This window comes from Dufourea novaeangliae, unplaced genomic scaffold (assembly GCF_001272555.1).
Source record: "Dufourea novaeangliae isolate 0120121106 unplaced genomic scaffold, ASM127255v1 scaffold493, whole genome shotgun sequence".
NCBI lineage: Eukaryota > Metazoa > Arthropoda > Insecta > Hymenoptera > Halictidae > Dufourea > Dufourea novaeangliae.
The window spans coordinates 720,513-747,467 of record NW_015374430.1 but is presented as its reverse complement, the minus strand read 5'-3'; the positions used below and the strand labels follow the sequence as shown (position 1 = coordinate 747,467).

Genomic DNA, 26,955 nt, shown 5'->3' with positions numbered 1-26,955 from the left:
ATCATCCATATAGCATTTTCGTGCACTACGCGATGTGGCAGCACACACACCCATCCAAGCGAGTGCGCACTCTGGCTTTATTCCGACATCCGGACTCCGTGACTTTAGCGCTTCGTCAGTTGCGTACTCTTCCGTTCAAGCAGCTTGTGACATTTTTTTCTGTTACTACAAGATGTTTACTTGGATGAGCCGTGCGAATTTCAACGAGGATCCCGATAATTCCGCGTGCAAAGCCGCCATGAAACTGCTAAGAAGACAGCAGTAACTGGAAGGTACGTGATCCGGCGTGGTTACGGGCGGCCCGGGTATGTTTATAGCCTGCAAACTCTGACATAGCAATGGCGTACTGTCGCCGTAAAGGCCGTGCCAACAAAATTGTTCCCTGCCTTATTTAGCGTAAGTCAATTGTGCACGCGGTAATCCGCCGAAGAAACGGTGCCTCGTATGTGGTGACACGGCTCATAGTGACAAGAACTATTTGTGTTTCCCGGTGATGAAAAGTGGCGTTTTCTCGGTGATCATAGTGCCTCGGTTTTCCCCACCGTGGAGTGACCGCCGATCGTCGAGCGGCACGCCATCCTGCTGTAGCTGACTGAGCTCTATACTGTAAAGAGATTAAAAGCTATGTGAGTTCGGACCCATACACGAGTTAGTGTTTTTATTTATCGGCGATACGCCGATTTCAAGCGAAACAGAGTTTTTTCCGCGAAAAATATTATTACCATGGGAATATATAATACCCGCTGTGGAAATGAGCATTGACACGTAAGAAATGATTGATGTGTTTTGCACACCGTTTAGACGCGGCATATCTTGCCGTATTTTCAATAAAACCATGAATTTTCGCCCGGTAAATATTTTCATTTGATTTTGCATAGATTATATAGATTCACGACAGTTTACGTAATAATTAAAATTTTGCAAAAGTGTAGTCAAGATGTATCAATATCAAAAATAGAATTATTTTTTAATAAAACTGTATGTAGTGCACTGGTATTCATAAAACTGAATGAAAATGTAGTTTTAATTAATTTGTGGCACAAAGTTTTGTCTAGTGTAACTTTGGAATATTCAAATAGGTGTACTTCCTATACTTAAGAAATATCTCTGATCTTTAAATAAAAGTGAATATTCTATTACAAATGTTAACTTGTTTCATTTATTTCATTATTTTTGATGCCTAAAAAATTTTGTAAATTAAAGTATATCAGTTTTATTTTAAAAAATATAGGAGCATGAAATATAAAAGTTGAGGATGTACTCAAGGTCAAGATTGATCTATATTTTATGTTTTTATATAACATATGTTTATGAGTTTTTATGATGCTATTAAATTTTGTGTTATACACAATGTAATATATAACATATTAGTATTATTATATGTAATTAATTTGAAGAGAATATACTACAGTTAATTTTACAAGATTCTATGTCTTAAAATACAAATAGTAGTATAAAAGCAAGACCAGAATTCAATATAAATGGATATGTACCTAAACATTGAAGAAAATTTCAATGCAATATTTGGAAGAATTTCAACATGTTGTTATCTTAAAAGCACATGACTAAACAAAATGGTAAATAATATTATATATTGATGCAAGTTATATTAATAAAGAGTAGTGTTAATTTATAAGAAACAAATTTTTTTGTTAGGTTTATTGATGAAGATGAAGATGAAGAAACAATAGGAATACCTGTTTCTCCAGCAAATTCTGATCAATTGCTTGGCCATACACCATCAACACCTGGTAACAGTGAGTATATGTGTTTCAGTTACAGTCATTAATTTACGTTACTTATCATTAAATTTTATCATTTTCAACCCCTTCAATATACATATAATATTACTTAAAAGTATATATGTTATTTCAGAGGAAGCACAAAAGTTTGTTTCTCTTGCAGTAACCCCGGATGAAGCTTTTCATGATCCTTTACGGTACCAGAAATTTCCACTCCCTGGAGGTAAACCTTTAAATATTAGACGGGGTCCAGGTAGACCTAGAAAAGAACGTCCACCTGGAATTACACGTGGTGGTGGTACTCGTAGACCTTTTGGAAGAGGAACTACTAGGGGAAAAGGGTTTGTACTATATATATTCTGTTAATGAAGAACATAAAAGTATGAAAGAGAAATTTTAAATTATGTTATGTATAATCCATAAATACATCGTCATTTAGTCTCGGATATACAAGAGGTGTACCGCGCCGTACTAAAAGTAAAGATGACGACACGCATTCAGAGTCCCCGAGTCCTCTTCGTCACGGTGAAGATGCTACTGCTGCGGACGGAGAGTCATCCAACACCGAGCGATGTATGCCAGCACCAGAAGAGCCACCATACTTTCCAGAACAATGGCAAGAAAACATTATTATTTCTACTTTTTTTTGTAATTTACGATGGTATAGAATGGTTGTAACAATATATCTGTGTATATCTATTTTTTAGGCCAGGGAAAGTGTGTGCTCTGTGTAATTTGGGTGAACGAAGTCAACTTGGTCAGGGTGAACTGTTAAGATTTACCTGCCCTGAAGGTTTTACGCCTGAAAAGTCCACCAATCGCGACGATACAACTGATCATCTTGTTGATATATCTACTGGAGACAAAAGTCCACGTACAGCAGGTCCTGGTGCTGTGACTTGCCGCCGGCAAAAGAGTCTAGCTAAGTGCAGGTATTTTAAAAAATTCTTATGTAATAAAAGAATACATTGTTAATATTATTGTACTAGAATAATGTCTTATAGGAATACTAGTCTAACAAATTTTACGGAACCAGTGGAGGAATTAACAATAGTTGGGTATTCAGAAGAACCCGAAATAGGAACATTATTTGAATCGACTGGGCACTATTATGTTCATCAATCATGTGCAATATGGTCGAGCAGTACCCAAGATTTAACAACAGAAGCGTTAAGCCCGGCAGTAGTACAGGCTTCGTCGAGGCGCTGTGCTTATTGTTCCCATTATGGAGCTGGAATTCCTTGCAAAGTAAGTGCCTTTCCGTTTCACTCTCGTTGAAAAGAAAATTTCTTCTTAATCTAATAAATAACATTGTACATTATTTATACTTTAACAGGTGGCATCGTGCAATCGTTATTTTCATTTACCATGCGCTGCAGCTTCAAGTTGTTTCCAGGATACAAAGAGCTTGTCCCTTTTTTGCAGTCAACATTTGGGACAAGTTCCACTTTTGTGTAAGTTCTATGTGAAATTTATATTATGTATATGCGAAAGTAATGGCTGTGTTTCCATAAAAAATCTTCAATAATATTGAACAGTAACTACAATATCTTATACTTGAAATATTTATCCTCATTTTTTATGACTATCACGACTTCCATGTCAATAAAATGAAATTAAAATCACAGTACCAAGTTAAATACAATGGCCATTACTCTTTTATACACCTAATGTGTTTGTAAATTTGTTCTCGTTAAGTAAATTAGTGGGTACATCTATGTGATCTGTTTCATTTTAGTGAACGGTGATGTTACTTGTATGCAGTGCCGTGGAATGGGGGATGTTTCCAACCTAGTAATGTGTTCTATCTGCGGCCAACATTACCATGGCAGTTGTGTCGGTTTAGCACTACTGCCTGGTGTACGGGCTGGTTGGCAGTGTGTAAATTGCAGAGTATGTCAAGTGTGTCGTCAACCAGAAGATGTTTCGAAAGTAATGTTGTGTGAACGTTGTGAAAAAGCGTATCATCCTAGTTGTTTACGACCAATTGTTACATCTATACCTAAATATGGTTGGAAGTGTAAGTGCTGCCGTGTATGTACAGACTGTGGTTCGCGTACACCAGGCGCCGGTCTTTCATCACGGTGGCATTCTCATTACACCGTATGTGATTCGTGTTACCAACAAAGGAACAAAGGTTTCTCGTGTCCTCTATGTAGAAAGGCTTATCGGGCTGCCGCGTATAGAGAAATGGTTCAATGTAGTGCATGTAAAAAGTTTGTTCATGGTACCTGTGACCCTGAGGCTGATCCGTTAACATACCAGCATCGTAAGGAAGCTAAACCTGACTATGAATATGTTTGTCTTCACTGCAAAAATATGGCGCTTGTAAAAAGGAAAGATAATATTGATGATTACGGTGGAGATTTAAGTTTAAGCGCGTCGCAAGACAGTCTGTATGGTGATGGAGATTCATCTGAATTCGATTATCAAGGTGGATCAGAAGAAGCACTGTATTCTATAGGTCTTGGAAAAGGAAAACCATTCTGTGCATCGAAGATCGCAAAGAAGAGATTAGGACTCGGGAGTGGATTAATTGGCAGACCGAAAGGAATTGGTAAGCTTGGATACCAGAAGCGACAAAAGATGACAGAATTTGGGAGGAAAAGAGGCCCCAAAGCGAAAATGAGAGGTATCTTTGGAGTACCTGGTGTAGGATTACAGGTATAGTAGACACTTCGTTGCATATTATTCCTTTTTTTTTTTGTATGTAGGTACATAAATAATTGTAAATCTTCTGAAACGAATATTTATTCTTATTTCAGAGACCAATGTCAGACTCATTTTCGAAGGAAGATGAACCAGGCATTGAAAATAGACTTGTATTATGTTCCGCAAAGGATAAGTTTGTATTGACTCAAGATATTTGCGTCATGTGCGGTGCAATTGGCACTGACCAAGAGGGGTGTTTAATTGCTTGCGCACAATGTGGTCAATGCTATCACCCTTATTGCGCTAATGTCAAAGTTACTAAAGTAATATTACAAAAGGGTTGGCGGTGCCTTGATTGTACAGTATGCGAAGGTTGTGGCGAACGCAATGACGAGGGTCGTTTGATTTTATGTGACGATTGTGATATCAGTTATCATATTTACTGCATGGATCCGCCGTTGGATTACGTACCGCACGGCACTTGGAAGTGCAAATGGTGTGCACACTGTCAGACGTGCGGTTCAAATGATCCAGGATTTAATAGCAGCTGGCAGAAGAATTACACGCAGTGTGGCCCTTGTGCGTCTTATACTGCCTGCATATCTTGTCAGGAGGCGTACAGTGAAGGGGACCTAATTATACAATGCATCCAATGCGAAAGGTGGTTGCATTGTGCGTGTGACACGATCAAGAGCGAGGCAGAAGCAGAGAAATGCGCAGAAGAAGGTTATATTTGTATACTTTGTCGTCCAAGAGATGTTCCGCCGCCACACCTTCTATGCAGTCAACCTAAACCACAACCAAACAAATATCCCCGTTCGCCTCCGCCAACATCACGCAGTCCAGAATTGTATAAACCGTCCCCTCAACAGTACTTGATCGATGGTGTTTACTTATCCGAAGCCGGAATGAATCACATAAAATCATTGACGTCCGAACATCAACAGACGAGAAAGAAACGAAGAAAAATGCATCCATTAATAGACAAGGAAGCGGACATAATGGCCACCATAGAATCTGTAGTTGCTGGTGGCAGTTTAGATAATTCTTTAGAAGAAAATGGAGCAAAATTAGATTTAGGAGATGTAAAGGACGAACCCACCGAAGTACTCAAAGAGGGCATGGTATGGACGCCGCGTGGCGACCAGCCACCGCCCGAAGGTTTTAGTATTTATACAACTGAAAATGGCATACCAATTTTAAGACGCAAACGCCAGCGTAACTTGCAAAAGTTAGGTATTGGAGGTTTTATTGTGAGACTAAGGGGCACTCGCAAGGACAAAGAGGAAGACGGCGATACTGAGAAACCATCCGACTCTACGGTTAGTGTAAATGATGACAAGCCAAGGAGGAAACCACAGAGAAGAAAACCAAAGACGAAATTATCCGAATGTTTTCCTCTCTACATGCAAGAGGCATTCTTTGGCAAAGATCTTATGGACACGACCAAAGACAAGGAACTGGAGAGTAGCAGTGAATCGGATAGCGAAAAAAATGTATCTGGAAACGCGGATACCATTCAGCTGTCTCAAGATGAACTGAAAGCGATGGAACAAGTTAAGGCCAAGCAGGAGAAGGAAGAAGAAAAATTACCCGCAGAAACTCCCATCAAGAGAGAAGAGGGTATGGAAGACGAAGGTAGTGACACGGAAGCACTTGGAGATATCTTACCGATTTCTGGTGATTTGCTTGATAGTGACCTTGTCAATACTATCATGAATGAACCAGATGAAGACTTAGCTAAAGCTGGCGAGGCATTAGATGAATTGGACGACACGCCAGGGACGACTAAAGATGAACTGACGGATATTCTAAGTCCTCATTTCAACCTAGAATCGATGGTTAGGGATACAGGATTACCTAATATGGATAGCAAAGATATCGAAGAGATATTCAAAGGGGTTTTGACTGATGAATCTCAAGAGTCTCAAGAATCATCGGTGTTTTCTGTTCAAGCTCAAGCCCCTCACCCTTCATCTTCTACAACACCTCTCGTGTCTCCTTCACCACACCCTGGTACGTGCTTATTTAATTAGATGGTTATTTTCAGTATATCGAATACGAGTTTAACTGTATTAATTCTTATAATTACAGGCATGCAAACAACCATCCCTATACCAAGGCCACAAGTACCTGGTACACTACCCTCTGTTGGCCAATCTAACTTAAATTCTCCTATGAGTTTTCCACCACCATCACCATATCATTCGGAGTACAGCAAGTACGTTCGCATTTTTATATATATATATATCGTGACATTATAAATTAATATCTTACTTTAGTTAACACATTCAAACTTTTCATTATACAGTAGCCCTCAGTTCAGTCCTGCCTTCTCGGAACCACCAAGTCCCTGGGTTAATCCAGATGACGAGGGTACCACACCGGCAGGCAATACCACAATCTCATACAACCAAAGAAGTAATCTTAAAATGGAAGCCGATGAAGCTTTAGGTACGGGGGCGACTATATCATCTGTACTCTACGCAAATATCAATCACCCAGAATGGAAAACAGAGTATCCAGGTACGTATGATTAATAGCGGTCAGTTAATTCGCCTCGTGTCTATTTTGCATGCAAGATGGATCTAGTTAATAATATACTTGACTATATCATTTAAGCTTGGTCAGAAAGATGCAAGCAAATATTGAAGAAATGGCGTGCACTGCCCAACGACAAGAAAGCCCCATATCTAACACTCGCGCGAGACAATAGAGCTGCGATTCGTATGAAAAAGACTCAACAGGTAGGAATAGTTTTTAGAGATCTTATTAGCGATACAGGTGTTAGAGGAAGCGTGAATCTTATATGTGATATGTATCCATTTTCATTTTCAAAGATGTCTTGTGCTAACACACAGGTCAAACTAACAGCTTGTCCTTTGTGTCCGATACCTATACTTGAAGCTCTTAAGGTTTCAATTATCTTTTATCACTCGTGAAGTCAGACAAAGTGCAGAGGCATAAATACAGTATAGATCGCAAAGTTTAAAAAGTCGACGTGAAACTATATTAACTTTCATTTAAAGTCCAATAATATACTTATCTGTTCCATATTGAACGTACTATGCGATTCCTTTTTCGTTATATTAATCACCATCATGAATGTTATTCTATTCTCTAATTACACACGTATAGAAACACATGTTCTCTACTTACATGAATATATAAATCATTTCTTCTAACACTGTCCATACCTTCAGATCATGTTTTGTTAGAAGTGTAGATGCTAATTCGATACTATAGGAAATACCAATCTAAATCTAGTTGATCCCCCATAGCGTCCCCAGATATTCCTTAGAATCCTTTGGTGAATTATTACCTGTGTATGATGTATTTTGGAAATATGTAAGCCATGAAATACTATAACGTAAGTGTGTGAACGAGGCACCCCTTGAACCGACAGATATCCAAGGATATACCAAGCACGACCCCAGTCACTGCAACAAGTGCACCTACCATCATCACCAAACCTGTCACAACTATGACATCAGCTCAAGTTTCTTCAGTAGTAGCTATGGCCTCCAACCAAAGGCAGATCGGACTTTTGACTTCGGTGGGCAGTGAAAAGTCACAGGATAAGAACGGAATGACTGTGTCCGCGACAGGAGTGACAGTGTCGACAGCTAGCAGTAATCATCATGCGGAGGTGTGTGCGGTGCAGGGACCGCAGAAGCAGCTAACATCTTCTTCCCCGAGTCCTTCTCCAACATCCACGACCCCTTCTTCTTCACCCAGGCCCAGTTCTGTGAATTCTATTAATTCCATTAACAGCCTGGCGCACCAAGAGATTACCGGTGGCCAGGCTAGAGTAGCTCAGTCGCCAGCCACGCCTTGCACAACAGCAACTGCTTCTTCTTACTGCAACACGGGCGCCGGTGAAGGGCAGCATCAAACGTCACCATCCCAGCAACGTCCTACACCTGCTCACATTACGATCAGTACCAGTACTATTGCTAACAGTCTGACCATCTCTCAGGCATCCCCCACTGCCAACGTTATGGTGGGGGTAGGTCCTGTTCGCCAATTATCCTCGGTAGACCACCAGATTAGAGTGCTCACCCCATCTGAAATCATGCGCACCCTCCCCTCCCTCAGCCAGGAGCACTACGATCCGCCACCCACTGCAATTATTCACACTGTACCTGTACAGTCCCCGGCTATGGTGAGCCACCTGTTCTGTGCCTCTAGTGTCTTGCCTTGTGCCACGTGTCTGATCGACATTTTTAGTGTCCTTCGTCTGTTTTTTTGTTTCATTTCTTTTTTAGAATGAAAATATTAGAATTATCATGAATCGGTGCCTTGCAATAATTTCAGTCATAGCTTAGTTATATCTACCGAAGGTCTGAAACACTTAACGTTGAAGGTAATTTATATTGTCTCGTACTGTACGAAATAGTGTTTCAGAACATTGGTCTTTCTTCGTAATGGGGTGACTGATTTAATGTTGCATTTGTACATATTGAGTTGTATTATATTTTATTGATCAGACACTGTTAATTGTATACATATACATTTATTTCTATTAGATAGCAATATATTATGTTAGATTGTAGTATTATGAGTCATTTATTTGCATAGTTTATCACATTATATATATGGCATGTTGAAGACAACTGGTAGCACAAATTTATTTATTTATTCTTTATCCGTTATATTCCGAAAATGTTATATACAAACATGACATTTCCTCCTTTCCCATGTACTTAAATAAGTATGTTGCTTATTGTGACTTGTGTTGAGTTATTTGGTAGTTCTTTTTTTTTTTTATTGCAATGTAGTACTTTATTTCCCATCCACGACAATGTTATAATTAGTTTTACTAACTTTTGTTGCTTTTCCAGATGCTTTTGTGTCTTCTTGTACTATGAACTGTTACTTATTGTATTTATAGTGTTATAGTTCAATAGATACTGCTATTAATTAATGTCTGATGATGTACTCAAAATTCTTAGTTGCTAACATGAATAACTACAGTTATTTCTTAAATTGTACAGAATATTTCGCATATACTTATGCATATTACGGTGTAATGAAATAAGTCCTTTGTATTTTACTTGGTTCATATGTAACAGAACAAGTAATCTTATTCGTGTACTACAAACAGTACAAGTGATATATTTTTCTATATTCGGTGGTACAGTGCATGAAGAATACTTAAATTAATCTAAGATTGGATGTTTATGGGTGTTCTGTGTGGTAAAGCTGGTTTTTCTTTCACATAAACCTTTGATTATATAACATTTATTTTAGATGGTGGCTGGTCATTATTATAACTGTGTTGCACATACAGAAACAATGAGATTTCGCTAATCGTATTAATTTAGTAATATGCCATTGTTTTTCCTGAATGTTGAAACTTAAAGTACACTTTTGGCTGACTGTCAATTCGCCTCATTGTATATTTTTAATTGCTTCAAGGAAAAACAGATCATTATATTCTTTGATTAATATTAATCAAGTAACAGAGTATTTGAAAACACTAATATGTCACTGCTATTTGAAAATTCTTATTATGTGCTCTAATAACAATGACTACAAGGATATAATGATCTCACATTGTCCGATATTTCGTTATATTAATAAAATTGTTTTCGGCAGGAACAAGAGAGACTTTCCAATAGAGATCGTTCCACCAGAGAAGCTGAACAAGAACGCCAATGGAAACAATTACAAGCATTGCGTCAACAGCAAGCGCAAATGCAGCAGCAAGTTATTCATGAGCAACGTGTACATGGTATGTAATACTCGATTATACACAAACAGTATAATAATAATAATATCGTAAATTCAACTTTTCATCGTTTCCCTTCAATAGCTATCGCCAGAGTTCACAGACAAATAAGCGAAGACAATACAACTCCAATGAATACTGACAATACCGCAGGATTGACAACACAATTACAAGTCACCACTTCACAGGTCAGTATTATCGTATATCCAATATAATAACGTAAATAATTTTTAATACGTTATGTTTTACAAAAATTACAGGATGGAAATCATATGGGACCACTAGCGTCACCCTCTCCTGGATCACGCAACACATTTGCTGCCCCTCCTGTGAAAGTGACACGAGGACTAGCACCACAAAGTCCTCATCAGGGTATACCACGTTTACCTAACCAACCCTGCGCAGCAATGACCCGTCCAGTTGGAACTGTGGTCAGGCCTGGGATACCGAATAATTTTACGCAACCACCCTCACCGTTCTCGCCGCAAGCTCCACAATCTCCCCATGATTTTCCGCAGTCTCCAGCTTCTTCGCAATCACAAGATCATTTTCAACGTTTCGACAATACCGAAGCTTTTTCCCAAGGATCCCAAACACCCAGGTCACAAATATCCGGTACACCCACGTATTCTACGTCTCCCAGAAGCGACGTATTTTCTCAGCCCCCAGGTACACCGCGGCCTATGTTTAATGCCCCTACTACTCGTCCTACTACACATGTATATGCACCATCTCGTACACCTGATCCCTACAGTAGTCAACCTCCTACGCCCTCTCCTGCCCCAAACTATCCTTCGCCAAGACCAGAATCAAGGCAAGATTCGCAGCCGCCCGAGGTATTCAATCAACAGCCAGAAGTGAATAGACAGTTGCGTGATCTTCTCCAACGACAGCAGTTCAACAAGAAAATGGAACCTGTGAATCCTGCGTGGAATCAAGGTATATTCGATAAAAGCTCTATTGTATGTGTTTTCTTATTATAATATTGATTTTTGATTTTCCGTGTATTTATTTTCAGACGGTCAGAACAACACTGAAAACAATCCACAACAATTTGAGGCAGCGCATATACAACTTCCTCAACATTCTCAAGCAACAAATAATACTGGAGAGGGTACTTTCAGACATCCTCTTCCTCCAGGTATCGTTAGACCCAGGATGCCTATTCAGCCAAATGTTCTGATAAGAAATCAAATTGGTATGTTTATGCTATTTTCGTTTACTGAGTTTTAAGATACACATGTTATATGTATATTTCATTGTTGCTATGATTTCATGTGCATGTAGGAATAAATGCAAGACATCCTGTAGCAGCGAACGTAGATGCCAGGCTGCAAAGTATAGATCCACGAACTAGAATGTTGCTGCAAAGACCACAAGTAGCGGCAGCAATACCCCAGCAACACTTTCAAGGAAGTCAGACTTTGCAAACACGTATGCCAGCTATTAGGAGTCCTATCGCTGAACCGTATGATGTCTTACAACAACAAAGGTTTCCAGGTATGTCCGTTGCGTCATATAATTACATCTAAAAGTCAATGAATATGTAACTATTGAGAATTGTATTACCAGATCCTAATCAAGGACAAATTATGGGGCCGCGCATAGTGCGAGCACCGCAAGACAATTTAAATCAGGGAATCAGAATGTTAAGTACGCAAGGGATGGTGAGAGCACCCCTTATTCCAACAACAGTTGGCGAAGCTACTGTCAGTCCCTCCGAACCATCTGAGATTCCGGATAATGTGACTGCAGAGCTCGAGAAATTGGAACAGGAGGGAGCACCGATGGTCGAGGTCGAGGGCGTAAGTGCAATATTAGGTGACCTAGGCGATGACGATGACGAATTGCTCGGTAAGCAGTTTATCTGTAATTATACATATATGTATAACACAGAATGTACACATAACCGACGTTTTTTTTTTTTTACAGCTGAAATGGGAGCGGACTTTAATATTTTGGAGTATGCCGATCCCGAATTAGACAATATAACCGGTGGTGAAAAAACAAATATACTTGATCTAGATCTCGAGCAAGTCGAAGTAGAAACGAAAGATGAAAAACAAAAAAAGGAGGTTAAGGATGAGGTGCGGAAGTCGACAGACTTGGGCGCCACGAGTGCAGTGCATAGTGACATAAATGATAGTTGTACGACGACCACAGTACAGACACCGACGGAAACATCCAATGCCCCGACACAAGCGCCGATTGTAGCACCTATTACAGCAACATCACAGACACCGCAGCAACCATCCCCTATTATGCCCCAGTCGCATGTGCAAGCTGTTAATGTGCAACAACAAATGCATCAGCACGTACAGCAAGCCGCAGCAATGGGCAGACCTATGCCTCCGGGGACACGGTTGGTATCGCCCGATGGAGCAATTGGCGTTGTTACGTCGACCAATACGGTTACTGTCAGTTATCCGTCCACATTCCCTGGACATCCTCAGAGACTACCGCAGACGCATATTCAAGGTAGGAAACGCTACAAAATACTGCATATAAGTGACGTATTAAAACTATGTGTTGTGTACAGAAATGGGCAAACTCATTATCTAGATAACAAGTTTCGAATAACTGTGGAAATTTCAATTTTCATAATAAAATAATACTTTTTTATGAATGAATCGACATTCGTCGAACAAGTATTTAATCCTATTAACTGTTTAAAGGTCAGAACGACACCCTTAGATACTATTATTCTAATAAAATTCTGCCCAACTCTGGTTGTGTACCTCTCTTTTTTACTAATTTTTGTTTTGTTATTATAGTATCTCAACAACAACGTCTAGGTATGAGAGTAGCAGGCGTACCAAACGTGGCTGGTAGAGTGGTCGCTGTGAACCATATGATCGGCCCGCGTATGCCACTAGCGCCACCGCCGCCACCACCGCCGCCTCCATATCCTGGACCACCACCACCATACCCTGGACCCATACAGGTTTGTATATATTACAGGCATTTTCGATGTTTTGAAATTTTTGCATCGCTTTAAATCTTGAGTATTTTTACGCAATTATATCTAACACTCTCCTCTAACCATGAGAAAAAGATATTTCTCGCAGTCCGAACGAAAGTAATAAATGCTTTTCGATTTACGTAACACGAATTGGTAAATTCCGTTCACCTTGAGAAACATAAAACTTGATATTAAGTTGTTCGTTGATTCTATACAAATATCATGCACACATACATATTTATTATAATACGTTTATCAATACGGTGTAATCAAACGTGAGTTCACATTTATGTGGGCATAGTACTTAACGTAAGGTGGTAGTTAATTCTGTAACTTCGTAGTATTCTGAATTCTTGTAATTGTTTGATACATACTGCCGAGTTGTGTTTATAAAAAAAGAACAACCAGAGAGAACAGGAGATTTCGAGTTTGCTATGAACGTAGGTGTAGGCAAGTAATTTATTTAATATGAGAGTATTTTGGCTGGTAAAATGGTGTTTTGGCCTGGGTGTTTGCAATGCATTGGTGTTGGTGCATGTCTAGATGGGGCTGTGCCCAGGTGGGCGGGGTATGACGCGGCCCCCGGTCCATATAGGGCACCCAGTACCGGTGGCGGGCCCACCAATGGCCCCTGTGGTACATACTGGTACGCCCGCAATGACACCTCACCCTCACCGAAGGCCCTTGCTTCTGCAGGTGAGCAAGACTTGGGGAATTTATAGCATTTGACACAAAGTATCACCTGCAATGATACCAAGAATTAAAGATTTTCAATATTTTTGCACCACTTCTTTTCCCCTCTGTCCTTAATGTAATCAATGATTGCAAGAAATACACTTAATGATAAATTGTTTGCATACTATTTGATTAAAATACGTTACTATTTCGATTCGAAGAAAGCATTGTATGTTCGTATTAATAATTTTCAGTAATTAATTAAAGATTATTGGTAATTATCTCAATGTCCCTTTGATTTTCTCTGTCTGTACTAACAACACATACGCTTCTGTTTTAACTTATTAATTTACCGTTAGTAATTACACGATATATCTATATGATAATCTGCTATGTATTTTGAATCTTGAGAAAGTATTTCACAGATAAAAAATAATTACAGTGGATTCTGATTGATGGTTGCTACATCTTATAAAATTTGTAAAACATGTTGCATTTATATGTATGCATGTGTGCTATAAATCGAGACAAATATTAGGCTTGATGATACTACATGTAATATTATTGATATTTGCTGGAAAAAAAACAATGTTAAAGTTCTGTTTATGTTCGACATTTCTGTAAAACTATTTTATGTAACAATTTTTATGATGTGAAAGTTAAATGAAAATTGTTGTAGGGCTAATACACCTGCATGTTCGTATTTTTTCGTTAGTCGGAATGATCGGTGTGCTTCGTTTCAATCTACAATAAACTCAGATTGTGATATATGAATTAGTCATTTGGTTCTCTATTTACATTCACAATATCCGGTTAAATTGTTGAAAGTTAGATAAGCTGTCAGTAGTCATTATCGCAGGAACAACCGCTGTTGCTGGAGGAACTATTGGAACAAGAAAAACGTGAACAGGAGAAACAGCAGCAGCAACAACAACAACAACAACAGCAGCAGCAGCAGCAGCAGCAGCAACAACAACAGCAGCAACAAAGTGATAATGCAAGCTCTGGAGGATCTCTTCTTAGTGACAGTGAGTTTGAAAGATTTAAAGCAGACGTTTTGGGCTCTGCACCTCTTGCTTCTCCTCCACAAGGAATTACATCAGTACCTGGAGGAGTTCCTGTAATTAGGCCACCTTGTACACCAAGACCACCATCCGCTCCAGGTACCAGTTGGCAGCAACCAGTACCAGATGCCTCAAAATTAACAACCCAAGTGCCCAGGCAACCGATAGCTACACAAACACCACCTGAACGTCAGTACCACAAATATACACTTAACTGATTTAATTTGTTCCATACTTACACAAATGCATAAAAAGTTCTCGGTTAGACTTCAGTATCCAAATGGTCGAACACAGGTTATTGCTTACCACCAATTAGAACTTTTCGAGTCCACTGAAGCATTCTTGCTGCGTTTGTGTCAGTATGACACGAATCAAATGAATTAAGTGTATCTGAGAATCGAAATGAAACTTAATTCATTCTATTTTCTGTGTTACAGCGAGGGTTGCTACCTTTAACATTTCTCAAATACCCGCTCCGCCCACGCCCCCGGAGAATATCGTGAACGAACAGGACCGTCAAGCACAAGCGCAGTACGAACAGTGGCTGAACCATCAACATCAAGTGTTGACCCAGCAACTGAAGTATTACGAAACTGAGGTACAAAAGCTGCGTAAAATACGAAAAGTAAGGATAGAATATTTTTCTGTTGCGGTGTTTTCTGTTTTCTAGTCTCGCACGATCCAGATTCATTACAGTTACACTCTTCCCTAATTTTACAGTCCCTCAATAGTAAACAGCGTCAGCTGAGAAAATCCGGGAACGAACTACCGGAGAACGATGCGGCCGAACTTCAGCGTATTTCCAGCGAGCAAGCAATATTACAGAAGCACCTCGACGCGAGTCGCAAGCAAACGCGGCAACACGGGATGTTGATACAAGAGTATCATAGCAAACAGCAACAGAGACAACCTCAACAGCAAACCAGCGAACCGTGTTCGCCTTTGATGTCTCCGGCTCAGCAGTCACCGATGCACAGTCCTGCGGCAGTCGTTTCTCAGAGCCCAGGCCCTGGAAATGTCCCGACAAGTATGATACAGCATTCACCGGTGACGCCCATTATACAGCACAGTCCAAATCCACCGTTACTGCAGCACAGTCCTGGAAACCCACAATCAGGAAATCCAGGAACAATGTCTCCTCATAATATGCAACAATCGCCTAGAATTGGAACCCCACATTCTCAGAGCGAAGAAAGTCCCTTCAGTCCGGGTGCGATGCCTTCTCCAGGAATGTGTGGTCCCACGGCCACTAGAATGACGTCTCCTCAACATCGTGCAATTATTACTGGAAGACTTGCAACAAGTCCAGGCGCGTTTACACCAGACAATCGGAGCACACAGCAAATCATTGGGGATCAAGGAGTCCGAGTACACGGCCTTACTCAACGTTTCGTCCGTCCACCTGCGGTAGGCGAACCTGGACAAAGACCTAGAATGCAATTACAAGGAGGAATCGTCTATGGACAACGTTCGCCGCTTGGAAGCCCCCAACCTACGCAGCAAACATTAATGAACCAGCAACACCAACAAATGCTTCAACGGCAACAGATCATTCAACAGCACGATAACGCTGGAATCCTTCAAGATGGGCAGAACACTATAACACAGCGTACCCTGCAAATGGCACAGCAAAGGCAACAATTACTACAGCAACAGCAGCAGCAACAACAAATCGTACAGCAACAGAGACAGCAGTTCTTACAGATGCAACAGCAGCAGCAACAGCAGCAGCAACAACAGCATAATATGCAGAAACCACCGAGTTCACCGATGGTTTCTCAACCAGCTAATTCTCCAAGTCCTCAGCTACATCAACAGATTCAACAAAATTATGGACAACCACCAAGTTCACCTATGCCTCGAAGTCCAATGGTTCAACAAACGATGGGCTCGCCAATGCTTCAGCAGCAGTTAAGTCAGACTTCGCAACCTCCGAGTCCAATGAACACTAGAATACATAATCATCCACCTAACTCACCAATGATATCGCAATATCAACCACCGAGTCCTATGTCTCGTAATCATCCTTCGACATCGCCAATGCTACAACACCAATTGAACAACACACATCATCCTCCAACGTCTCAACCACCCAGCTCTCCAATGCCCAGAAGTCCGATGGTTGGCGGATCACCCATGCAAATGCAGAGAAGACAATCTACTGGTAATAGCCCAGCGATGCCAGATCGACCGCAAAGCGTCGAAAATCCAGGGACCCCAAGAACACCACATACTCCGCACGCACCACATACACCGCACGGTTCGTATACAACTCAGAGTTCAAACAACATCCCGGTGTCAAATGACCAACAACAACAGATACAACAATCTCATCAACATCAACAACAGTCAGTACAGCAAGACCAAGCTTCTTCGGCGGACCATACAAACAGGGGCGGAGGAAAGCCGCATAATCCAATGAATCCAATACCATTCTTAAGTGGTTTCGGGCGATTTGGATACTTTAAGCTCGGTCTGAGAGGCGGTTCTCCTATGTGGTCAACGAAAGCGGAGACCAGTAAAGGAAAAACGTCCGAGTCGCATCTTTTAAACATCGACGAGAAACCGAACACTTCCGTGGTGGTGCACAGAAAGACCGGCATACCACAGTCGAAGATTAATTCGTTAGTCTGTGCTGATTATAATGACTTTGACGATGACTCGCATACACCGCCACAGACACCACCAACTACCATAGAAAGTAAACAGGCAACATCGTTGTCTGATAACGGGCCATTAACCTTAGGTAGCCCAAGTAGCAAAATGGAACCGATCCCTGACACAACCGATTACGACGACGATAAGACTATTGTAAACACCGAGGTAACGTTAAGTTCGACTGCGCAACGGGACAGCGACGATATCACAGTGATAGATCAGTTTGGTGATTCAGAACTCGTTGACGTGATATCGGGAACGTTGGAAGGTGATATACAGGAAGAATATGTGCTATTCGAGCCTGGGATGGTTGTGGACTTATCTGCAGACAGTAACGATTCTCTCTGTCATGCGTTGGTCAACGACGGTAGCCAAGGGCATGATTTAGTTCAAATATTAGAAATTGAGAATCCTGAATCTCAGACAGATGAGCCAATACTTAGCGACGAGGACTTGGTGCCATCTCACGCGAGAAATAAGAAGGGCCTTAGGCTGGACATAGTGAGGACGTTGCAATCTGGAAAGAGGTTAGTCGCAGTTACAGACACACCTGAATCACCTGATCAGGAGGAGCTTCGTGTGGACCCCTCGCCTGGATCATACATGGACCAATCACCCGAACAAGATCTCATGGTGTCTTTCGTTAGTGAATCTGAAGTAGTGATTATCGACCCTAGTACAAAGTCGCCGGAGGATAATTTATCTAAAGAATCGTGTACGGAGGAAGTGGAGAAAGCAGATGGCATTAGTGTTCCGGAAGCACCGAAGGAAAACGCCGTTCCGGAGCCGGTCACCGAAGATCAATCAAAATCCCAGAAAGAATCAAAGCAGAATAGAAGTCCCACGTCGTTCGTGTTTTCTGAGAAAGTATTATATAATCAAATCCCGCCATCGAGTGTTCATCATGCGAACATAGGCGACCTGTCTGCAAGCAAGCCGACAGTTTCCTTATCTACTCTTGAAAGTACAAATATCAGTACCAGCAATGTAAATACAGCTACTACATCTACCAGCGTCTTAGTAGCCACCGACTCGGCTGTTAAAACGACCCCAATATTTACAACCTTGAGCATTACGAAAGACATTGTGTCTACTTCTTTCAATAATAAGAAACAACTGCCATCGACCATGGCAAGCATTGTCGCGGATGCCAAAATCGCGGCGAAGCTGAGCCAGACAGCTTTAGAAAACATCACAATTAGTTCGCAGAGCACGATGAAGATGGAGCCGTTGCCGAAAGTCGGTTCGCCAAATCCGGAAGTTTCGAAACCTCTCGTGATGTCATCGGAGAAGTTGACATTGTCGACTCCCAGTTTACAAAACGAATACACCAGTTTCATGCAAAACTCCGCTACGACCACGATAGAGTCGTCAAGTAATCCCACAAAATTAGTTCTGAGTGTGCAACCAACATCCGTCACGCTGTCAACACCAAAAATGTCTATACCTGATCTTCCTAAAAGGGAAACCGGAAGTAACTCGGTGGCGATGACAAAAGAAAATCAATTGGACGCTTTCGATAAAACTCCCAAAGGTAAAAACGAGAAGGATGAAACTGATTATTCGGGGAAGGGTTTAGATGAGAACAGTACGGATTCGTTGAGCATGAACGTTATTACCAGTTCAGCTGTAGCCCAGGAACCAACGTCGTCGGATGACAAGAAAAACGATCCGTTGAACACCACGGATGAATTAGAGAGCATGCTAGAAGCGATTCATAATCCTGCCGAAAATACCATAAGCAGAGAGAATACCCGTGCAGACAGTAAAACAGATGCTGTCTCGTTTAAGAGGATATCACCCGTGACGGACGATTTATCATTGGTAAATATTTTAGAAAATGACGCAGAGCCTGTTGAGAATGAAAACAAGGATGAGACTGTGACAACTTCCGAAGCTCAGAGGATCAATAATAAGCCAAAGGAAATTGAAACTAGTATAGCAGACACCAGTTCGTTGAGTGTACCTCAGAAAGAAAAGAAACACGACGAATTGTGTGCAGACATTGAAACGAACAAATCGTACGTGCAACACTGTTTGAATGAAGAGAAGGGTATGATGGACGAGTCGTCCGACGATATATTGGACATGCTGCATAATATCATATCGTCCAAGCCAGAAATGGCGAACAGTGACATACTTCAGGAGGATAGGTCCAGAAAGACAAGTATGATGTATGAATTACCAACACCGTTGGACACGTTGCCTTTGAACATTCTCCAGGATTCTTTAATGGATCTGGAGCAAGAGCATTCGGACAATGAACATCTGTTGTCGAATGAAAGCAAAGGACCAAAACCACGGAAAGCAACTTCACCACCTGTAGAACCCACGCCTAAGAAGAGCTCTCCCATTCCTCATCAGAGCACTCCTATGGTAGTGAGCACAATAGCCCAGTTGCAGAAATGCACAACAACGGTACCTCATCTTTCCCCGCTGTCAAAACCCACCGAACTGACGTCGAACGTTGCCAACGTTTCGCACCAGCTGAGAACGTTGCTCTCCTCTCTGCAAACAAACCACTCGCAAAATTGTACATCTGTGAATCAATCCGCCATGGTTACGATGGTGTCGTCGTCGCTCACGGGCCCAAAAATAGGAAATCTACTGTCGACTACGTGCGCGTCCACGCCAAATTCTGTAAATAATCTGCACAGCAACGCGAACCTTCGTATGCAGACGTCCATGACCACATCACACGCGACGACGCCGAGTAAAGCTGATTTAGAGACCACCACGACTAGTTATACGCCACATACAAAAGATAGTACAAATTCTACAGTAAGCATTGTTTCTACTTTATGCAAAGTCACGCCTTCGGATCCATTTTTACGCGTAACCGCCAGCGGGATACAGTCGCAACCTAGCAGTAGCCTTTCTTTACCAACGTCATCTGTGATCACCCCCAGACCGCCGACCAATTCCGGGATTTCGATCACTTCGAACGCAATGCTGAACGCCATGTTGGCTGGCACGAATTCAGCGAAACCCACCATTGCTGGCCATCGAACGAACACCGCTCCGACCCAAGCGAGCAATTTACTGAGCTCCGTGATGGCGACCTCGGTGCAACGTACGCAGAGTCTTCAAGCGATACTGCAAGTGAATTCAGGAGTTTCTTCGGCCCCTTCGCGTGTCGTTGTCAACGCTACGTCCACCACAGTTACAACGTCCATGCAGTGTGTCAGAACGATCGTGCCACCTATAGTTACATCAAGCACCAATAACATCAATGTTACCACCAGTATACTGCAGTCCACTTTGTCGCAAACTCCAACTCTCTTACACTCTCAGCTCACATCTGGACAGAATCAATACAAGTCAACGGGTCATTTATCAACAGAGAAGAATACCGACCTTGAGAGATTGGCTCAGAGTACACCCCTGAAAAAAGACCAAGAAGAAACAAACTGCAAACCACAATCTATGCTTGACAAACCACCGACAACTAGGCCAGAATTAGATATGAACAAAAGCACCACTGGTTCGCACAGAATGGAGGAGTCGCAGAATGTACTGTTGAAGCAATTGCTGCAAAACACCGCGTGTGCAACAACGACTCTGTCTTCCGGTTCTTCACAAGGCCCCAGTTTGCCACTGGTACCGTCGCTAGAGGCACAACTGGCGAGACCTGTGCCGCCTACACCATTCTCCGTCTTACCACCTCTACTGAACGAAGTACCGGCACCTAAGACCGTGACCAGTAAACAAGTTCTCACCAGGGAAACGTCGTTTCTATCGCAGTCGGTAACACCATTGAAGGTACAAAGTCCCCCGACCAAAGAGGAACCGCCGAAACCACCGCCGCCGACACCAGCACCGGTTTTATCGCAACAACGGATGGTAGACAACTTTCCCAAGCAGCAAGTAACAACGCAACAGCCTGCGAAGACCACTCCGATCTCGACTCAAGGGAATCAACAATCAACGACCACGGTTACAAAACAAGTATCAACGCTCATAGCGAAACCCCCGGACACGACGACCCCTGTAAAGCAAGAATGCGTCGGTACACAACCACAAGCGAAACCCACGAGTGACTCTATTATCAATAACACCGTACCAATCCCGCAACAATGTGTATCAGCACCTGTGGCTGTCCAGCGGGTCGTGCCACAGGTAAAGCCCGTAACCACAACAGCAGCTTGTAAAAACATGCAATCCACGACGCAACAAGCATCGAGTGCCACACAAGTGACACAGACATCGACGACAACCACTACCCAGCCTCAAATGCAACCTCAGCCCCAGATACCAGTCACCCCGAAACCGCCCATTGTCTCGACACAACCATCATCCCCGCATCTAAACACAATACCGCCATCAGTGCCTCATACGGTGTCTCATACTGTGGGTCACCAAGCCCAGGCGTCACAGGGTGCAAATGCACAACACACAGTGCCTTTAGTGGAAGTCAAAAAGGAAGTTCTTGATGAAGTTCTATCTAGCGGTACACCTACCCAATTAACCGATACCAAAGACTTTCTTACTGCCAAAGAGGAGCTTATCGATGGATCGATTGACGACAAAACTGGTACGCGGATACATCATTGAAATTGTTCGATAAAGGCGATTCGTTAAATCGACGATTCACAGATCATTGTTTTCGTTACAGATCTCAAGAAGTTAAAGAGGCGACAGTATCAACAGAAACGGAAACAAAGCCAGGGAAAGGACGCGGCGACAGCGCCTCAGAAGAAACGGGCTAGAAAAGTGTCCCGTTTAGACGAGGATTACGACACGTTCATTGACAATTTAATGACACAATTGCGACAGCTTCAACCAATGGCAGTATTAGAACCCCTTCTAGGCAAGAATTACGGCGTGTGCCCCATCTTTGGCTCTGGCGACTTGATGAAAATCGGAAGTCAAAAGGACTACAACACCAGGACAGGAGACTTAGCAGGTTCATACGGATCGGCCACGTTGCCGGGTGTCTCTGATCACTATAACACGCAGCCGTTCGGTGAATTAGAATCGTTACCACCTCAACAACCTGCTTCTACTCAGAGAGGATTTTACGATCAAGAGTTTCCACCTCTCAAATTGGACGATTGTAAGTATTCCTTTATAATCTGTTCTTCGTGAATGAAATAATTATAAAGATTATTTGTAAAAGAAAAAATGTTTCATATTTTAGCTGATGAGAAGAAAGAGAATTCTCTGTCAGCGAATCGCGATGTCGATTCTCCTGATACAATTGTCAGTTCATCTTCACCTGAATGCGTTATTCCGGAATTCATACACCGATTTCCTGGTTTGAGACTGATCGAGGAAGAATCGGACGAGGAGTCGGATTGGTTGAAACGAGTGTCGCCCGTAATACCTTTAATTTCGCCGATACCGATCAGACTGAAACCGGCATACGCCAAGGATACGGCTAAGCAAGATAAGGAGAATTTAGGAATACCAAGGTAAAAAAAAATATAACGATAACTAACATAATAAAAATATAAACGAAGAAGCTTCATCACCTTTCACACGAAACTTTTGTCATTATCGTTTTCGTAATATTATGTTTAATTTTACACAGACTGGGAAAATCACCTCCAATACCTCTGAGGGACGGTAACGTAACAGTTACATTGACCTTGAATAGTCAAGCTGCAGACGACATAATGGGAGTACTTAAGGATTTGGCTAATATTTTAAACATAGCTCCTCCCACTGGTTACCAGATAGTAGAACGTACCACTACTCCCCCTAGTCAGAAATTAGGTCTTTATAGAACCAAGGGAAAAGATGGTAAAGAGGGAGGTATGTATTCTTTTTGTAAACGAAGTAAAATTGATATTTCCTTAGACATGGATAGTTTTCCCCTTTTAATCCACATCGTCATATTACAGCTCCGATTGATATACAAAGTATTTTGAATGGCGCTGCGAAATTCTGTCGCCATTGCGAGGTTGTGATATTGAATAGTTTAATAAGGAAAAAAGTATCAGACTTACCATTCTTAAGTAAGGAGGAAGCGGAGCCTGGTGACGAATTATGTTTCTGTTCAGCCGCCTGTTACATGCAGTTCGCTCTTATGCATAGAACACCATCAAATACTCAATATAAGGTGAGTATGTTGTTTTCAATTGTGTAGGTTTCTATTTGTCCTATATATATAAAGTATAATAACATAAAGAATAATATTTAAAAATATAATAACTCGTATAAGAATCTGCTCCCCTAAAAAAAACTATTTATAGGTTGACAATTATTAAATATTCTGTTATTTCATTTAGGCTGCAACCATAGTAGATCACTTGTGTCACAAAGTAGAAAATAAGATATTGGATGACGATTTCAAAAAAGGAAAGAAATTCGTGGTTAAGCAATCGGTCGACCCTGTTGAAAACATGGAGGTTGATCAGCCAGAGAGGGAATCTGAGGTGAAGGTGAAAACGGAGAAGGAAGACCAGGACATACCAGAACTGAAAGATGAGCTGATGGAGGAAAAACGGCCAAAGAAACATCCGGCTGCTGAAGAACAGTCGAACGATTCGATCGAGGCGACGCAACCACCTGCGAAACTATGGAGAGGCTTGCGATATAAAACCTGGTCCATTGGCTCGATGCAACCTTCTACGAAGTATAAGAAACCCACCGACAAAGAAATCACAGAGGTAAAAAAAAATAATTCTTACATACAGTGGGGGACAAAAAGTATTCGAACACCCTTTAAAACAGAACTTATTCCGTATTTATTAAATTTTCATTATAGCCTCAGATTAAAAGGTTGTAAAAAACGACCTTTACTATTTTCTTCGCGATTCCAACCAATTGCAACTTTTTCAATTTTTTTTACACATGATTTATTAAACTAATGTTCCTAACTTCACAAAAGAACTCAATTCACCCGACCAATTTGAAAAAAGTTGTTCCGTTTTAAAGGATGTACGAATACTTTTGTCCCCCGCTGTATGTGTCGAATAATAATGTGCATCACACAGTGTAAGGTAATAATAATTACCCTTATTTCACTTTTCATAGATGCTTTTCCGTATGGGTGTCACAGTGGTACCCGCCAAAGCGGAAGACAGTCGACGATGCATGTTTTGCCACAGTCAAGGTGACGGTACAGCCGACGGCCCTGCTAGACTACTTAATTTTGACGTCGACAAATGGGTGCACTTGAATTGTGCCCTATGGTCGGAAGATGTGTATGAAACTGTAAATGGTGCCTTGATGAATCTCGATACTGCTTTGCAACATAGTCTTGTATTAAATTGTATTGTTTGCGAGAAACCGGGAGCTACCGTAAAATGCTTTAAAATGCGCTGCACCAACGTGTACCACCTTGGCTGCGCTGTCAAAGATGGCTGTGTTTTTTATAAGAATAAGGTAAGTAAGACAAAGCATCTAACGCCTACCGCGATTTCCCTGTAAATCGTGTTCACTTCACGGCTTTCAAATATCTTTCACTCGACAACCGTTCGATATTAATTGTTTGTACAAACATTTCCAGAGTACCTATTGTTCTCAACACGTGCAAAAGAATGAGAAGGACAATGAACTGACGACGCTATCCGTGTACAGAAGAGTTTACGTCAATCGTGACGAAAACAGACAAGTCGCAGCTGTGATGCATCATTCGGAACACAATCACCTTCTGAGAGTCGGTAGCCTGATATTCTTGAGCGTTGGTCAGCTACTTCCGCATCAGCTTGCCAACTTTCACACACCGCACTACATATACCCGGTCGGATACAAGATCGTTCGATTTTATTGGAGCATGAGACGGCCGAACAAACGGTGCCGGTACGTCTGTTCTATCCACGATGTCTCCGGACGGCCCGAATTCCGCGTACTGGTACAAGAACCGCTCCAAGAGGATGTGGAATTACGGGACGCCACGCCTCGCGCTGTTTGGAGCCGAATCCTTGAACCACTCGCCGAGCTACGAAGATCCACCCACAGTGTCCAGCTGTTCCCACGCTACGTCTCCGGCGAGGATCTGTTCGGACTGACTGAGCCGGCGGTCGTTCGTGTTCTCGAAAGTCTTCCAGGCATCGAAACCTTGACCGATTACAGATTTAAATACGGTCGGAACCCCCTGTTAGAATTACCGTTAGCAATCAATCCCACCGGCAGCGCGAGGACCGAGGCTCGTCTACGGAATCAACTTCCTTGGAAGAGGCCGCATACACAGCGCACAGGATCGTCGGCCCGGGCCACGTTCGTCCCAACCGCGACCGTCGCGGGCGAGGTGGCCTGCCCCTATTCAAAACAATTCGTTCACTCCATCAAAAAAATGAAGCAAGAATGGCGCAATAACGTTTACCTGGCCCGCTCGAAAATCCAAGGCCTAGGACTCTATGCTGCGCGCGACTTGGAGAAACACACTATGGTCATTGAGTACATCGGGGAGATCATTCGTACCGAGCTGGCTGAAACTAGGGAGAAGCAGTACGAAGCAAGGGTATGTTTGTTTATTAACACGACCCTACGTTTTTTTCCTGATTCTCTCCATTCCAGGCCACTTGTACCACTGACGGAAATGTTTTTCTTATTAAACACTTTGTATGTAATAATAGAGTTAAACATAGATCACAGATGCATACAGTAATAGGGTTATTTCTTTTTAAATTACATTCTGATTTTAAAGATAATCCAAGTTCTTTCTTCGACAAGAATCATAAGCTAATATTATTCCCGTTGCGCGACTACTGTAATTAGCTGATTAAATAATACTGATATTGTTTGTTACAGAATCGTGGTATTTATATGTTCCGGCTAGACGAAGAGAGAGTGGTGGATGCGACATTGTGTGGAGGCCTCGCGAGGTACATCAACCACTCTTGTAACCCGAATTGTGTCGCAGAAATCGTTGAGGTCGAACGTGATCTTAGAATCATAATCTTTGCGAAGCGAAGAATCTCACGTGGCGAAGAGGTATGTAGAATTCACATATGTGTCTTTCCTTCTTTTTTTTCTCTCCCAAATAGGATTCGTTTTTTGGGAACCATTTATTATTTCTTGCAGCTGGCATACGATTATAAATTCGACATTGAAGATGACCAGCACAAGATAGCATGCGCATGTGGCGCGCCTAACTGCCGCAAGTGGATGAACTAAAGAGCTCGATCCACCGTTGTTATTGTTACTACGTTATTGGGTAGGTTTTACATGAAGAAAAAAATATATAAATATATAAATATATATATATATATATATATATATATGATAGACACATTATTTAATTTGTAAAGTGCCATTGCAGTTTGACTAATTGATTCATAGTGAAGTTGGTGCTATGCCATCACAACATTCCTCCAAAGTTGTACAATATTAGTTTTACTTTACAAAACATAGAAACATTGATCGCTTGTATATTACGGACACTCTCGAAGACACGACGCGGAATAATTGCGAAATAAATTTTATGGGTCGTGTGTATGTATACAGGAAGTTTGTATCTTTGTATGTTGAGTAGAGTCAACGTTTAGTTGACCGATATTGTAATATAAATCGTTTATT

The 26,955-nt window shown here is 41.7% G+C and overlaps 1 protein-coding gene across 1 annotated transcript; it reads left to right on the top strand.

The window, feature by feature from the left end:
* Nucleotides 1-172: 172 nt before the first annotated feature.
* Nucleotides 173-26,553, top strand: LOC107193068 (histone-lysine N-methyltransferase 2C-like). The gene is made up of 34 exons (XM_015582450.1): nucleotides 173-261; nucleotides 1,657-1,757; nucleotides 1,906-2,083; nucleotides 2,182-2,358; nucleotides 2,450-2,674; nucleotides 2,747-2,990; nucleotides 3,079-3,196; nucleotides 3,481-4,406; nucleotides 4,508-6,410; nucleotides 6,489-6,615; nucleotides 6,706-6,920; nucleotides 7,017-7,141; nucleotides 7,801-8,043; nucleotides 9,996-10,131; nucleotides 10,213-10,316; nucleotides 10,389-11,067; nucleotides 11,147-11,326; nucleotides 11,416-11,628; nucleotides 11,701-11,982; nucleotides 12,061-12,606; nucleotides 12,903-13,072; nucleotides 13,634-13,786; nucleotides 14,613-15,018; nucleotides 15,267-15,454; nucleotides 15,550-22,021; nucleotides 22,103-22,543; nucleotides 22,628-22,901; nucleotides 23,021-23,244; nucleotides 23,334-23,551; nucleotides 23,721-24,101; nucleotides 24,469-24,819; nucleotides 24,944-25,897; nucleotides 26,188-26,370; nucleotides 26,461-26,553. The coding sequence occupies exons 1-34, from the start codon at nucleotides 173-175 to the stop codon at nucleotides 26,551-26,553; spliced, it is 17,319 nt and encodes a 5,772-aa protein (XP_015437936.1).
* The last annotated feature ends 402 nt before the right edge of the window (nucleotides 26,554-26,955 follow it).